This window comes from Leopardus geoffroyi, chromosome C2, assembly GCF_018350155.1.
Source record: "Leopardus geoffroyi isolate Oge1 chromosome C2, O.geoffroyi_Oge1_pat1.0, whole genome shotgun sequence".
NCBI classification, from domain to species: Eukaryota; Metazoa; Chordata; class Mammalia; order Carnivora; family Felidae; genus Leopardus; species Leopardus geoffroyi.
Genome location: NC_059333.1, coordinates 2015712 through 2029155, shown reverse-complemented (window position 1 = coordinate 2029155; position 13444 = coordinate 2015712). Strand labels below are relative to the sequence as shown.

The 13444-nt window shown below is 57.7% G+C and overlaps 2 protein-coding genes and 1 long non-coding RNA gene across 4 annotated transcripts in view; 1 reads left to right on the top strand and 2 right to left on the bottom strand.

The window, feature by feature from the left end:
* Window positions 1-13444, bottom strand: part of TSPEAR (thrombospondin type laminin G domain and EAR repeats) — a 159395-nt gene that overhangs the window by 37318 nt on the left and 108633 nt on the right. The gene's annotated exons all lie outside the window — the stretch shown is intronic.
* LOC123610479 (keratin-associated protein 10-12-like) lies at window positions 2801-11444 on the bottom strand. Its single transcript, XM_045501161.1, has 2 exons — window positions 11146-11444; window positions 2801-3037 (listed from the first exon to the last, which is right to left on the bottom strand). Exons 1-2 carry the CDS (start codon window positions 11371-11373, stop codon window positions 2876-2878), a joined length of 390 nt encoding a protein of 129 aa, XP_045357117.1. The 5' UTR covers window positions 11374-11444; the 3' UTR covers window positions 2801-2875.
* On the top strand, window positions 3036-3408 carry LOC123610484. The gene is made up of 2 exons (XR_006718151.1): window positions 3036-3149; window positions 3333-3408. It is a non-coding gene; the product is annotated as an uncharacterized LOC123610484 (long non-coding RNA).

Here is a 13444-nt window from a genome sequence, read left to right as displayed (position 1 = left end):
GAATCACATGAATTTAGCCAAACAATCCTGAAAAAAAAAAACAAAGCTAGAGGACTCCCACTCCTTGATTTCAAAACTACAAATCTATAGGAAGGCAAACCATAAGAGACTCTTAAATACAGAGAACAAACTGAGGGTTGATGGGGGAGGGGAACGGGTGATGGGCACTGAGCAGGGCACTTGTTGGGATGAGCACTGGGTGTCGTATGTAAGCGATGAATCATGGGAATCTACTCCCAAAGCCAAGAGCACCCTGTACGCGCTGTATGTTAGCTAACTTGACGATAAGTTATATGAAAAAAAGAAAACCACTACAAAGCTACAATAATGAACGCAGGGTGATACTGGCACAAAAACAGACATACAGACCAATGGAATAGAGTCCAGAAATAAACATATTAGGTGGAATCACTTTTGAAAGAGCACCGAGTCCATTCAGTGGAGAAATGACAGTCTCTTCAGCAGGCGGTGCAGGGAAAACTGACTATCCCCAGGGAAAAGAAGGTAAGTGGACTCTTACCTCACACCATACACGAAAATGAACTCAAAATAGACCCATGACCTAAAAGGAAGACCTAAAACTATAAAACTCTTAGAAGAAAACACGGGGCAAAAGCTTTGCAACATTGGACTTCGCGGTGATTTCCTGGATGGGATACCAGAGGCACCGGCAACATACGAGAAATACAAAAAGCGGCCTTCACAAAAGTTGTAAATATTTTGCATCAGAAGGCAATACCAATGGAGAAGAGAAGGTAACCTAAATACAATGAGAGAAAATATTTGAAAATCATGTGATAAGCAATTATATATAACACGTGTGGAGAATTCCCAAAACTCAACAACAAAAAACAAAACAACCCAATTCCAAAATGAGCAAAGGGCTTGAATAGACATTTTGCCAAAGAGGAAGTACAAATTACGTGACCTAGAAGCACGTGAAAGAGGCTCCACGTTACTAATCACTAGAGAAACACAAATCAAAACTACCACGAGAAGCCACCTTACGTCCATTAGGGTAAATATATACACATAATATATAACATAATATTTATATAAATGTAAATACCAGGAGTTAACCACATCTATCATATAGAATATTCACGCAAATAGAAACACAAGGAGGAGATAACACGTAACCTACATACGTAACAAGGAGAAACTGACAAGTGTTGATGAGGACGTGGACAAACCGAAGTCCTCGCGTGTCGTTAGTAGGAGTGAGAAAAGGCCCAGCTACCGTGGAAGCTTGTGTGGTGGTTCTTTTTTTTTTTTTTTTTTTTAATTTTTTTTTTCAACGTTTTTATTTATTTTTGGGACAGAGAGAGACAGAGCATGAACGGGGGAGGGGCAGAGAGAGAGGGAGACACAGAATCGGAAACAGGCTCCAGGCTCTGAGCCATCAGCCCAGAGCCCGACGCGGGGCTCGAACTCACGGACCGCGAGATCGTGACCTGGCTGAAGTCGGACGCTCAACCGACTGCGCCACCCAGGCGCCCCTGTGTGGTGGTTCTTGAAGGAGTTGCAACGGACTTACTCTATGGTCTGGGGATTATACCGGGAATATGCTCAGAAGAGCTGCAAGTAGGGATTCGGAGAGAAGCTTGGACACACGTGTTCACAGTGACCCGGTGCCCCCAGCAGAGAGACGGATGAGCAGATGTGGCCCGTCCATACCGTGGAACGTTATTCAGCCGTAAAGGGAAGCAAGTCGCACTAGAACACGGATGAGGCATGAGGACACTGGGCCGAGTGAAATGTGATTCCACTTACGTGAGGAGCTTCAGAGACAGAAAGCAGAAGCGTGGGGACCGGGGCCGGGGAGGGGACACGGCAGAGCACAGAGGGTCTCAGGTGGGGAGACCGCTGGGACGGGGCCTCTTCTCCAGCACTCTGACCCCAACACTGTCTGCCCGGGCTTTTCCCAAGGCCATCTATGGAACTCGGGGTCCTTGGAGTTCCGTGGGGTTCGCCCTCCTGCACGGGGGCTGGAGATCCTGTCCAGGTGGTGAGGGCACCAACAGTGACAGGAACCTTGCTTATCTCCCTCACAAGTGCACTGGTTCTGCGCGTCTTGGGCCTGGGATCTGACACCCTGGCTTCATGATCTTGTCAACTTTCAGAGTTGGCCCAGGTGGGAAGGAATCCCGTCCCTGTTACTCCATCTTGGCTGGAGCACTGCCTCCCCCGCTCCATCACCTTTCTGCTAAATGGGTAGAGCCCAGGGGAGGAACCCAGGACAACCCCAGGCCCATAGAGGATGTTCTCCCTATGGGAGAACTCCCTGGAGCACCCAGACCCACTTGTCTGGGGCCGGTTTGCCCAGATGGGGCTGTGGGTGGAAACGGGCCAGGGGCTGAGAATCCCCAGACCACGACCCGTGTGCAGGTGACCAGCCTGGGAAGCCCTGAGCACTGGGCCCACCAGCACGGAGCTTCCTGGGCCAGGGCGTGAGTCCCACCCATGGCCCTGCCCACACGAGGTAGGCCCTGCTTCTGGGACTGCTCAGTCCCTCGTTCCTAGAAATGTTCGTGGCTGGAGGAGACCGTGTCTGGGCAAAACCCTGGGGTCCCCGCACCCCCATGAGGGTCAGATGAAAGGAAACAAATCGGCCGGTGAAGTGAGTTTATTGGGCTTCCTGAAGAGGTGCTGACAGGTTAGGAGTCAAAGCCAAGTGACCCAAGCAGAGAAAGGGGGCAAGAAGGACAGGTGACCCAGAACAGGTGCAGGTGCCTCGTGGGAGCAGAAGCCCAGGAAGCTGCGGGGTCAGCATTCCTGGGAGGCAGGAGGTCAAGGTCAGGCCTGATGGGTGGCCGGGAGGACCACAGTCACCAGGTGGGACCTGAGCCTGGCTGGCCCTGGGGGGACGTGCCCATCAGCAGCAGGACTGGCCTGAGGCGGGGCCGCAGCAGGCGGGGCGGGGGCACACGGGGCGGCAGAGCAGGGACACACAGGAGGAGGGTCTGCAGCAGGGGCTGGGCTGGCAGCAGGAGGGGGCTGAGCAGGGGGAGTCCTCGCAGCAGACAGGGGTGCAGCACACGGGCTTGCAGCACACAGGGGTGCAGCAGGCGGGCCTGCACACGGGGCGGCAGAGCAGGGACACGCAGGAGGAGGGTCTGCAGCAGGGGCTGGGCTGGCAGCAGGAAGAGGTTGAGCAGGGGGAGTCCTCGCAGCAGACAGGGGTGCAACAGACGGGTTTGCAGCAGACAGGGGTGCAGCAGACAGGCTTGCAGCAGACAGGGGTGCAGCACACGGGCTTGCAGCACACAGGGGTGCAGCAGTCTCCCTGGCAGGGGGAGGAGGTGCAGCAGGACGGCTGGCAGCATGAAGAGGTTGTGCAGGGGGAGTCCTCACAGCACACAGGGGTGCAGCAGACGGGCTTGCAGCACACAGGGGTGCAGCAGACGGGCTTGCAGCACACAGGGGTGCAGCAGACGGGCTTGCAGCACGCAGGCGTGCAGCAGTCTCCCTGGCAGGGGGAGGAGGGGCCGCACAGGAGGGTCAGGCAGGGGGCCGGGGCGCAGCACGGGGGCTCGCAGCAGCTCTCTGGGCAGTCGTCCACCTGCCAGGAGGAGTCGGGGCAGGAGTCCGAGGCCCCGGGCAGGCAGACGCGGCTGCCATAGCTCAGGTCGCTGGAGCAGACGGACAGGGCGGACGCGGCCATGGCGGGGGCGGTGGGGCTGCAGGAGGGAGTGGGTGTGGGTGTGGGTGTGAGTGTGAGTGTGTGGGTGTGTGAGTGAGTGCGTATGTGTGCCGGGTACCCTGGGACACCATGGCTTTTATATCTGCCCCGGGCTTGTGTTGTCCCCACAGGAGCCTCACCCCCTTCCTTGTTGGTGTGGTGCCAGGTTAGGGAAGCCTCATTAGATGAGTCAGTTGCCCAGGAGGTTCTGATGACCGCCTGACTGGGGTCTGGCCCTCAGGGAAGCCGGGGTCCCTGTGGGGAGTCAGGGAAGTGGGTGTCCGTGCCTCCCTGTGGCAGACGGCCGTGACAGCCCCCCATGGGGCTGCTTGTGGCTGCACCGGGTTCCGCGGGTTACGTGGGAGAAAGGTGCAGACCTGCTCCCACTGCCCCAGCGGGCCCAGGAGGACATCAGGTCCCGCGAGGGGGGGGGGGGCACGTGCTGGGCGGGAGCAGAGGGCAGCGTCGCAGGCACCTGGTGCCACCGGGAGCCTGGGGTCCTTGGTCTGTCACATGCACACCCGCGGCCAAGGTGCGGGGGTGTGGCCGCGGGGCGCGAGGGTCCCAGCACACAGACGGCAGCCCCAAGAGGGAGGCAGGCAGCCGGGGCGGGTCTGTCTCTTACGCCCATGGGTGCGCGGTGCTCCCATGGGGGAGGCGGTGTGGGTGTCACGGAAGCAGTGATGACAGCACAGGACAACTCTCAGAGATTTTGGCGATTCCGTGGCATTGATGGGGGATCTGGGCAGTGCCCGGGTGTAAGCTCGAGGGGTGACGGGGCAACAGCAGGGGACAGCATCTTGTGCCAGCCAGGAGGCGGACGGCGGGTCTGAGGATCCTGCCCTGGCGTCGGTGTCCCCCTGATAGAACCCAGCAGTGAAGCCATGTGGGCCTGGGGTTTCTACGTGGATCTGTTTGAAATTATAGATTCATCAGAAGTTATAAAAAATTATACCGGGAGCTCCTGTCGCCCTTTACGCATTTCCCTCAGTGATGGCCACTTGTGTAACATTAGCACAAGTCACAACCAGGAGATCGGCCACCCAAGATCCCACCGCATTTACCCACATCGGTGTGTGTGTGTGTGTGTGTGTGTGCATCTCCGTGTGCGTGTGTCTCTGTGTGGGCACGCATGTGCCTGTCTGCAGTGTTCGTATTTGTGGATCATACGGCCACCGCGCGGTCAGTGTGGGCGCGACCGGAGGCCCCCTCCAGCGCCCCTGACGGCCACACCCAGCACATGCATCCCTGGCCGCGCACGCCCGCCTCTCCACCTCTACTCCTTGGCTGTTCCGAGGCCGTTGCCGAAGTGGAATCACGCAGCAGGCCACTGTCTGTCGGAGGTTTTCTCGTACTTGGCTCCTTTGAAACGCAGGCGCGGTTCTGTGGTCCGATGTTCTGTGCCGCTTTACGGTTCGCCTACTGAAGGACAGGCAGGCTGCGGGAAGGTTCTTACGGACACATCCAATGTCTTTAATAGAACGGGGCTGTTCGGGTTATGTATTTCCTCTTGAGTGGAGAAATACATTCTTGTCCATTTCACTGGGGTTGTCGAATCCACGCACGTCACGTGGCTCATGATGTCCCCTTATCACACTTCCTGGGGGGTCCGGGGGGCCTCCAGTGAGGCTGCTCCCCTCATTGTCCGTGTCAGCGATCGGCAGCTTCTCTACCAGTAACTTCTTTGCCTCTCCCTTCCTTCTCTCTCTGCAAGGAGCATTAAGGGACTAGAGTGGGACGCTGTGAAACTCCACGACGGGTCTGGGTTCGTGGAGGGGCTGAGATGCAACCGTGGGGGTCCCAGGGCGCAGGACCAGTACGCTGCTTGGCCATTCAGTTTCCATCGATATTTCACTCACGCACAGGTGGCCTTCAGGAGGTGCCCGTGCCCTCCACGCCCCATGGCTGAGCACAGCACCCCCTCACCCCAGGACGATGCCCCAGAGCACACAGTGTGGACAGAGAGAGCACATCTCCTGAAGACTGTGCGAGAGTGATGGACACTCGTGGATCCACAGCAACGCTCAAAAGAAGACGTCAGGCAACGTGGGATGCAAGAAGGTATGGTCCCAGTGAACCCAGAACAGAAAGTCATCGTGTGCAGGTGGCGGGGGGGGGGGGGGGGGGGCGGGAATTCAACGTCTTAGGAGAAGACCCTCAAAATAGCACTAGTGACGATGTTGGTGACGTCAGCTACCATTTTCTGAGTCAGTGGGGGCTCTGAGCATTTCACATCTGGTAACCCACTTAATTTTCACATCAACTAAGTGACACGTCATTCCATACTGCGAATGAACAGAGGAGGGAGCCTGGGCACAGAGAGGTTAAGCAACCTACTCAAGGTCATGCAGCCCAACGTGGCTGAAGCGGGACTGAAGCCAGCGCATACGGGATCTACGCTCTAACCAGGACTTCCTCATTCCTAACAACAGAGGCAGGAAAGAGTAATCATGTCAGCAGTCGGAAGGACAAATGCTGGTGGTACCCCCAAAACACAAGAAAACACCCACAGATGTGGTCAGACAGCATGTAACGCACGGACAGGGTGTTCAGCCGAGACCAAATCCGATAACCCAGTGGCCAGAGAGGGAGAGGAGCAGCTAAGATCAAAACAACAGTCAAAGAAATTTAAAAAGGGGGGGGGGGTGCCTGGGTGGCTCAGTCGGTTAAGCGTCCAACTTAGGTCAGGTCATGATCTCTTGACTTGTGAGTTTGAGCCCCGCGTCAGGCTCTGTGCCGACAGCTCAGAGCCTGGAGCCTGCTTCGGATCCTGTGTCCCCCCGCCCTCTCTCCACCCCTCTCCTGCTCATGCGCTCTCTCTCTGTCTCTCAAAAATAAATAAACATTAAAAAAAAAACTTAAAAAAAAAAAAAACAGTCAAAGAAGTAACAGAGGGTGTGCTGCCCGGAGCTGAATGGACAAGACGTGTGCGTGTGGGCTGGAAGAACTTGTGGGTTTCAAGAGCATCACACGCTTTGAGTCAACCCTGCACACATATTGCTGAGTTTTTACAAGTTTTTTTTTTTTTATGTTTATTTTGAGACACGGAGAGACAGAGCATGAACAGGGGAGGGGCAGAGAGAGAGGGAGACACAGAATCGGAAGCAGGCTCCAGACTCCGAGCCGTCAGCACACAGCCCGACATGCGGCTCAAACTCATGGACCGTGAGATCATGACCTGAGCCCAAGTCGGACGCTTAACCGACTGAGCCCCCCAGGCGTCCCCTCTTTTTCACTTTTAAACGCGGCTGCTGGGATGGCTGTAATACATATGTGGCTCGTACCATGTTTCTGTCAGACGGTGGCCCTTCAGATGATCCCAGAAAACTGAAAGGCGTGGGGCGCGGCCGGATGGTGGGAGAAACACCCAATTCCGTCTCAAGGAGGAATTTCTCACGCCGTATGACTTGACCAGTTGAAACACAAATATGAAGGGAGACTTAGACATTCACTAGTGTGACTGAAAACAGGATGTATGTCTTTCAAAACAGCAGGGAAAGTAGAAGAAAAACATCCATGGTGGGTATTTTAAAGACAAGACGCAGCAGAAACAAAAAGAAAGTGACAGCAGGCGGGGCTCAGCCGTTGGTTTCGAAGGACGTTTCGTCTATCAGGGCAGGGCGCCTGGGGGGCTCAGTCAGTTAAGCGTCCAACTCTCGACTTCGGTTCAGGTCATGAGCTCACGGGTTGTGGGTCTGAGCCCCGAGTCGGGCTCTGCGGTGACAGCTCAGAGTCTGCTTGGGATTCTCTCTCTCTCTGCCTTTCTCTGCCCTTCCCCCACTCATGTTCTCTCTCTCTCTCTCTCTCTCTCTCTCTCTAAGATAAATAAACTAAAAAAAAAAAACACCCAAAGTACATTTCATCTACTATTTTTTATTAGACAACAAAACTCTCGAAACGGTTCGTCATATCAAAACCCAGAAAGATGGTGGCACCATCACGACCCAAGGAGCCAACAGGGCCTTGAGGAGTGCTTGGCCGTGTGCCGCACTCAGCTGCCTCCCGCCTCCCGCTGAGGTGCCACTGACCCGGAGTGGGGACCGCCCGCCTCCTGCACGTCGGGGGCTCACTGGGCAGCTCTCCCTGCCGCCCGCCCTCCCTTGGGGACCCTCCGACTCTCCAGTCAGGTTTGTACATACCCGCCGTGAAAACCACGAGGGACAAATGAAAAGACACCCTGGCTGACAGGGAAGGGCCCCTCGAGAATTAAGGGTCCACACACGACAGGGGGACACACACGATCCTTCCTGAAAGTCGGGGCGTCACGGGGCTGTGCCTCACCTCCGGGAACCCGGGGGCAAGCGGGGCTGACCACCGTCCTGCTGGCGGTCAGAGCCACAGACAGAGAGCTGCTCACGGCCAGAGGGTGCCGGGCGCCCCGACCGTTTCTGTGCCTGCCCCCGCTCCCCGCCAGCTTGAGAAGGCTTCAGCTGGTTCTAAATGAAGAAAGAAAAAATCTGATGGAAATCAAAGGGCACCGATTCCAGGAAGGCACGTTGCAACTTGAAAACAAGCGAGTGGTTTAGCACACTCCTCCAGTGAGCCCCAGGTGATGCCCTGCGGGGTGGGTGCCGGCCGCCCGGCCATCGGTGAGTGTGGGGCCAGCTGTCCCCGTGAGGCCCGCACACCTGACATCCGCGGCCGCGAAGGCTCGGGCCCTGCTGATCCACACGGGGCTGCTGGCTGTTCACAACCACTTGAAGCGCTGGGTTTCGGGTACAGGTTGGTGAGACTAAAGATGCCATTCCTCCCTTCTCATCCCGCGTCAGAGCCCAGGGAAGCACCCCTGCTCTGATCCGCAGCACTTAGCGGAACCCAGAGTCGCTTCGGTCCCCAGGGCTCGTGCCAGTCTGGCCGACTGGGACTCGGGAGTGAGCGGTTCTGGGGGTCGAAGGGACCACAAGTCAACGGCAGGCGCCCGCCGGGGAGAGCAGAGGAAGAAGGGGAGGAGGGGTCTTCAGGGAGAAGCAGGACGGGGCCGGGCGCCTGGGCCGTCCTGGCAGGGAGGGTGGGGTGGGGGCCAGAAGCTGAAGCTCAGTGAGATGGGGCAGAGGAGGGGAGGGGCGGCGCCCAGGGAGAGGCCAGGCTGCTGGGTGGGTGGGTGTGGCTGTTCACCGAGCGACTTGGGGACCGGGGACGAGGGACAGGACACGCCCTGCACCACAGTGAGGGGGCATGTTGGCATCCACAGGGATCCCGGGTGACTGGCCGGCCAGCCATCCAGGAGTCACAATGTTTTGTGCCGGGAAATGCTCCCCAAGGGACACCTGCTTCCTTCTGACCGCAGGTTGGTACATCACAATGTTGCCAGGCATGGTTTCCCTCGAATGTGGCCCGAGGGCTTGTGAGGCCTCCCAGACGTGGCCCCTCCTCACTGGGGATCATCCGTGGCCCAGGGCACGTGCCTGCTGGGCACCGTGCCTGTAGGGCCGGTGGGAATCCCTCCTCCCCGTTTCTTCCAAGGCGACCTGCCTGAACACTTGAAATCCTGAGGGGACAGCCCAATGAGACCCACCATTTTCAGTACGCCAGACCCTGGGCTGTTGGTCCGGGGAGATGGTTAATTTTATGCGTCATCTTGGCCAGGCCATCGTGCTCAGTTGTTTGGTCAAACACATACAAACATTGCTGTGAAGGCCCAGATTGGTATTTACATCGGTCGGCTCTGAGTGAAGCAGATTATCTGCCATATGGTGGGTGGGCCTCACCCAATCAGTTGAAGGACTCGGAGCACAGACAGAGGTCCCCCAAGAGGTAGCCGGAGTCTATCAGCAGACCATCTCTGGGCTCAAGCTCCAACATCAGCTCATCCCTGGGAAGCCTGCCCTGCAGATTTTGGACTTGCCGGCCCCCGCACTCACGTGAACCTATGCCTCAAAACCGCCACGTTTACGCACACATCCTATTGGCTGTGTCTCTGGAGCATCCTGACCGACACGGGCTCCCATCATCACCGCACACAGCACTCATGCTCCTGGCGTCTTCACACAGAGGGACGCGCTCGCCCCTGTGCCGAGGGCCACCGGAGAGTGGCTGGCACCATGCATGCCCCCAAGGCGGAAGCTCTATTAACCGGGCCTCCTTTGTCCCTGGCAAAGGCTCAGGGCCCGAGAGATGGCCCTCCGTCCCTCACTGGTGAAAGGCTCTAGGGGCCTCCCGGGTGGGCCGGCTTGTGGGGCTGCGGGGGACAGCCAGTGCAGGAGGCCCAGCAGGGGGTGCGGGTGGCCGCCCTGCCCGCCGGTGCTGTTGTGACAGACGCGGCTCCAGGCCTCTCAGAGCAGCCCCGCCCACGTGCAACATCGCAGCCCTTCCCTGCTGGCCGAGACACGCATTCGAGGCCTTCGGAGGGGCTGACGGTGACTTTATTGGTTAACAGATAGGTCGCTCACGTAGGACAGGACAAAGTGACCTCAATCCGGCTATGATAGAGAGGAGGACACCAGGTGACACACAGGGCCCTCGGGAAGCTGCAGCTGCCCCAGGGAGCCAGCCCGACAGTGAGGACTCAGCCTTGTCTGCTGCGGTGGGCACCTGGGGGCAGAAGGAGACCCCAGACTGGGCTCGAGGCTCCGAATACTTTGGGTGGGAGTCCTAGTAGCAGTGGGGGGACGTGCCCATCAGCAGCAGGACTGGCCCGAGGCGAGCACGCGGCAGGCAGGGCGGGGGCACACGGGGCGACAGAGCAGGGACAGGCAGGAGGAGGGTCTGCAGCAGGGGCTGGGCTGGCAGCAGGAGGGGGCTGAGCAGGGGGAGTCCTCGCAGCACACAGGGGTGCAGCAGACAGGGGTGCAGCAGACAGGCTTACAGCACGCAGGGGTGCAGCAGACGGGCTTGCAGCACGCAGGGGTGCAGCAGACGGGCTTGCAGCACGCAGGGGTGCAGCAGTCTCCCTGGCAGGGGGAGGAGGGGCCGCAGGACAGCTGGCAGCATGAAGAGGTTGTGCAGGGGGAGTCCTGGCAGCAGACAGGGGTGCAGCAGACGGGCTTGCAGCAGACAGGGGTGCAGCAGACGGGCTTACAGCATGCAGGGGTGCAGCAGACGGGCTTGCGGCACGCAGGGGTGCAGCACACGGGCTTACAGCACACAGGGGTGCAGCAGACGGGCTTGCAGCAGACAGGGGTGCAGCAGACGGGCTTACAGCATGCAGGGGTGCAGCAGACGGGCTTGCGGCACGCAGGGGTGCAGCACACCGGCTTACAGCACACAGGGGTGCAGCAGACGGGCTTGCAGCAGACAGGGGTGCAGCAGACAGGCTTGCAGCAGACAGGGGTGCAGCACACGGGCTTGCAGCACGCAGGGGTGCAGCAGTCTCCCTGGCAGGGGGAGGAGGGGCCGCAGGACAGCTGGCAGCATGAAGAGGTTGTGCAGGGGGAGTCCTGGCAGCAGACAGGGGTGCAGCAGACGGGCTTGCAGCAGACAGGGGTGCAGCACACGGGCTTGCAGCACACAGGGGTGCAGCACACGGGCTTGCAGCACGCAGGGGTGCAGCAGTCTCCCTGGCAGGGGGAGGAGGGGCCGCACAGGAGGGTCAGGCAGGGGGCCGGGGCGCAGCACGGGGGCTCGCAGCAGCTCTCTGGGCAGTCGTCCACCTGCCAGGAGGAGTCGGGGCAGGAGTCCGAGGCCCCGGGCAGGCAGACGCGGCTGCCATAGCTCAGGTCGCTGGAGCAGACGGACAGGGCGGACGCGGCCATGGCGGGGGCGGTGGGGCTGCAGGAGGCTGTGTGTGTGTGTGTGTGTGTGTGTGAGGAGCTCCGGCTGTCTGTCGGCTTTTATACCTCCGGGCTGTGCGTTATCCCAGCAGCAGGCTGAGTGAAGCTCCCCTTCCTTGTTGGTGTTTGGTGTTCTGAGTGCTCACTATGCTGCTTCCCAGTCCGAAAGCTGCTGGCTTGTGAGGCTCTTGAGTGGACCTCAGGCCATCCTGACCTGCGTTCGTCCCAGAGGAGAGACCGTAGAGATGCCTTGATGCTTTTGCGTGTTTCTAGCCACTCTCCCCTTTCCTGAGGATGGGAATGGAGCCTACAGCTCCATTAACTAGAAACTTAGTCCTCATGGACACTCGGCCATGGTACTCTAAGCTGCAGGCCTCTGGCGGGGGCTTGCTGGGGCCCAGGGGGCTTCAGGGTTTAAAGCCTCACTGACCCCTGATGGATGGGACTGGGGGCTCTGCCAGTCAGCCCTCAGTGGACAAATGTTATTATCTCAAAGAAATAGTGGCTTAAAACTTACCGAATCTATTGAAAAACTTTAATCTACACATCCAGGAGGCTCAACGCACTCAAATAAGTTACGCGCAAAAGACCCGCAGACACGTCGCGGCGAGGATGCCGATGGCAACGTGGATCCACAGGAAAATGGGAAGAGAACCAGAAATGATGAAAAGGCCCGGAGAGCAAAAGCCTTGCATTTCATCCTTGTTTTCCTTTCTTCTCTCAGCTTCTTCAAAGTCACAAAAAGCATTAGGTAATAATTACAACAATACATTATTGGGTTTTTTTTACACGGACCGATGGAGTGTGTGTTAACAGCAAGACCACGAAAGGGACAAGAAGGGACAGCATCCCATACGAAAGGGACAAGAAGGGACAGCGTCCTGTATGAAAAGGAGAATGTTTTTATGTCACGGGAGTGGAGCTGGTGTAAATCAGAAGCTAATTCGGCTAAGGTAAAATAAACACGCGTAAGCCCTAGAGAGCAAACACTAGGAAAAACTTTTCTTTAAAGTGAAAAATCATTAAATAAAAAAGCCGCCTGAGAAAACATTGACTAGGTGCACGGGAATGCGCCAACGGAGGACGAGAGGAACGCAGGCGGGCGACGCGAGACGCAGAGGGCGAGGAAGGGTGGTGGCAGGTGCTCCCTCCCGCTGCAGCTGGTTCTCCCTGCGGGCGGCGGTCACGTGATGGAAAATCGCCCCTCACGCTGGATTAGCAAATGTTGACGCTTGGCTCCTGGGGGACTCGAGTCAGGTTCCTGTGAGCCCCTGGTCTCATGTTCATCAACTGATCAATACAGAGCCCCGTTTCATGTGTGTCCAGGAAAAAACACAGCGTCTCCCTTCACCCGCACATAACGCTCCTGACGCCAGCTGCGTGGGTGCCCCGTGATTAAGTTCCATTCCGACACTCCCCAGCGCTAGCGCAGACCCCAGGTTAAGGGTGCGGGCCACGAGACTGCCCCCACTTCAGAGGCCAGCCACCGGTAGCGGGTGCCCAGTTGCCCACAACGTCTGCCTGACTTGGCTACAGAACGGAGGTTCCTGTGACCTCCCCCTCGGGTTTATTACTTTGCTAGGAAAATAGATGAGCTCTATTGCTGATTTGCTACAAAGGTTATTTTAAAGGATACAGATAAACAGCCACGTGGAGGGACGCGCGAGGCGAGGCCTGTGGCGGGGGGCGGCGAGTACAGGAGCTTCTCTCCCTGTGGAGTTGGGGTGCGCCACCCTCCTCGGCACATGAACACATTCACCAGACTGGAAGTTCTCAGAATTCTGCGCGTTGGGGTTTCTACAGAGGCTTCCTCATGCAGGCACGATCTGTCATTAACTAAGTTTCTAGCCACTCTCCCCTTCCCTGAGGATGGGAATGGAGCCTACAGCATGAAGCTTCTAACCAAAGCTTGGTCGTTCTGGTGAGTAGCCCCCATCCTGAAGCTAACCCAGAGTCAATCACCTCATTAGAACAGAAATCATTCCTACCACCCAGGAAGTCCCAAGGCATTTAGGAGCTCTGTGTCAGGAACTGGGGTCAAAGACCAAATGTT

Excerpts from the sequence above, each read along its gene's own strand:
- LOC123610479 (XM_045501161.1), bottom strand. The coding sequence starts at position 11,373 with ATGGCCGCGTCCGCCCTGTCCGTCTGCTCCAGCGACCTGAGCTATGGC. Across the intron at positions 3,038-11,145 it reads CCCCTGCGTGCTGCAAGCCC|TGCTGCACCCCTGTCTGCTG; the intron begins GTGTGCTGCACC and ends TGCAAGCCCGTG.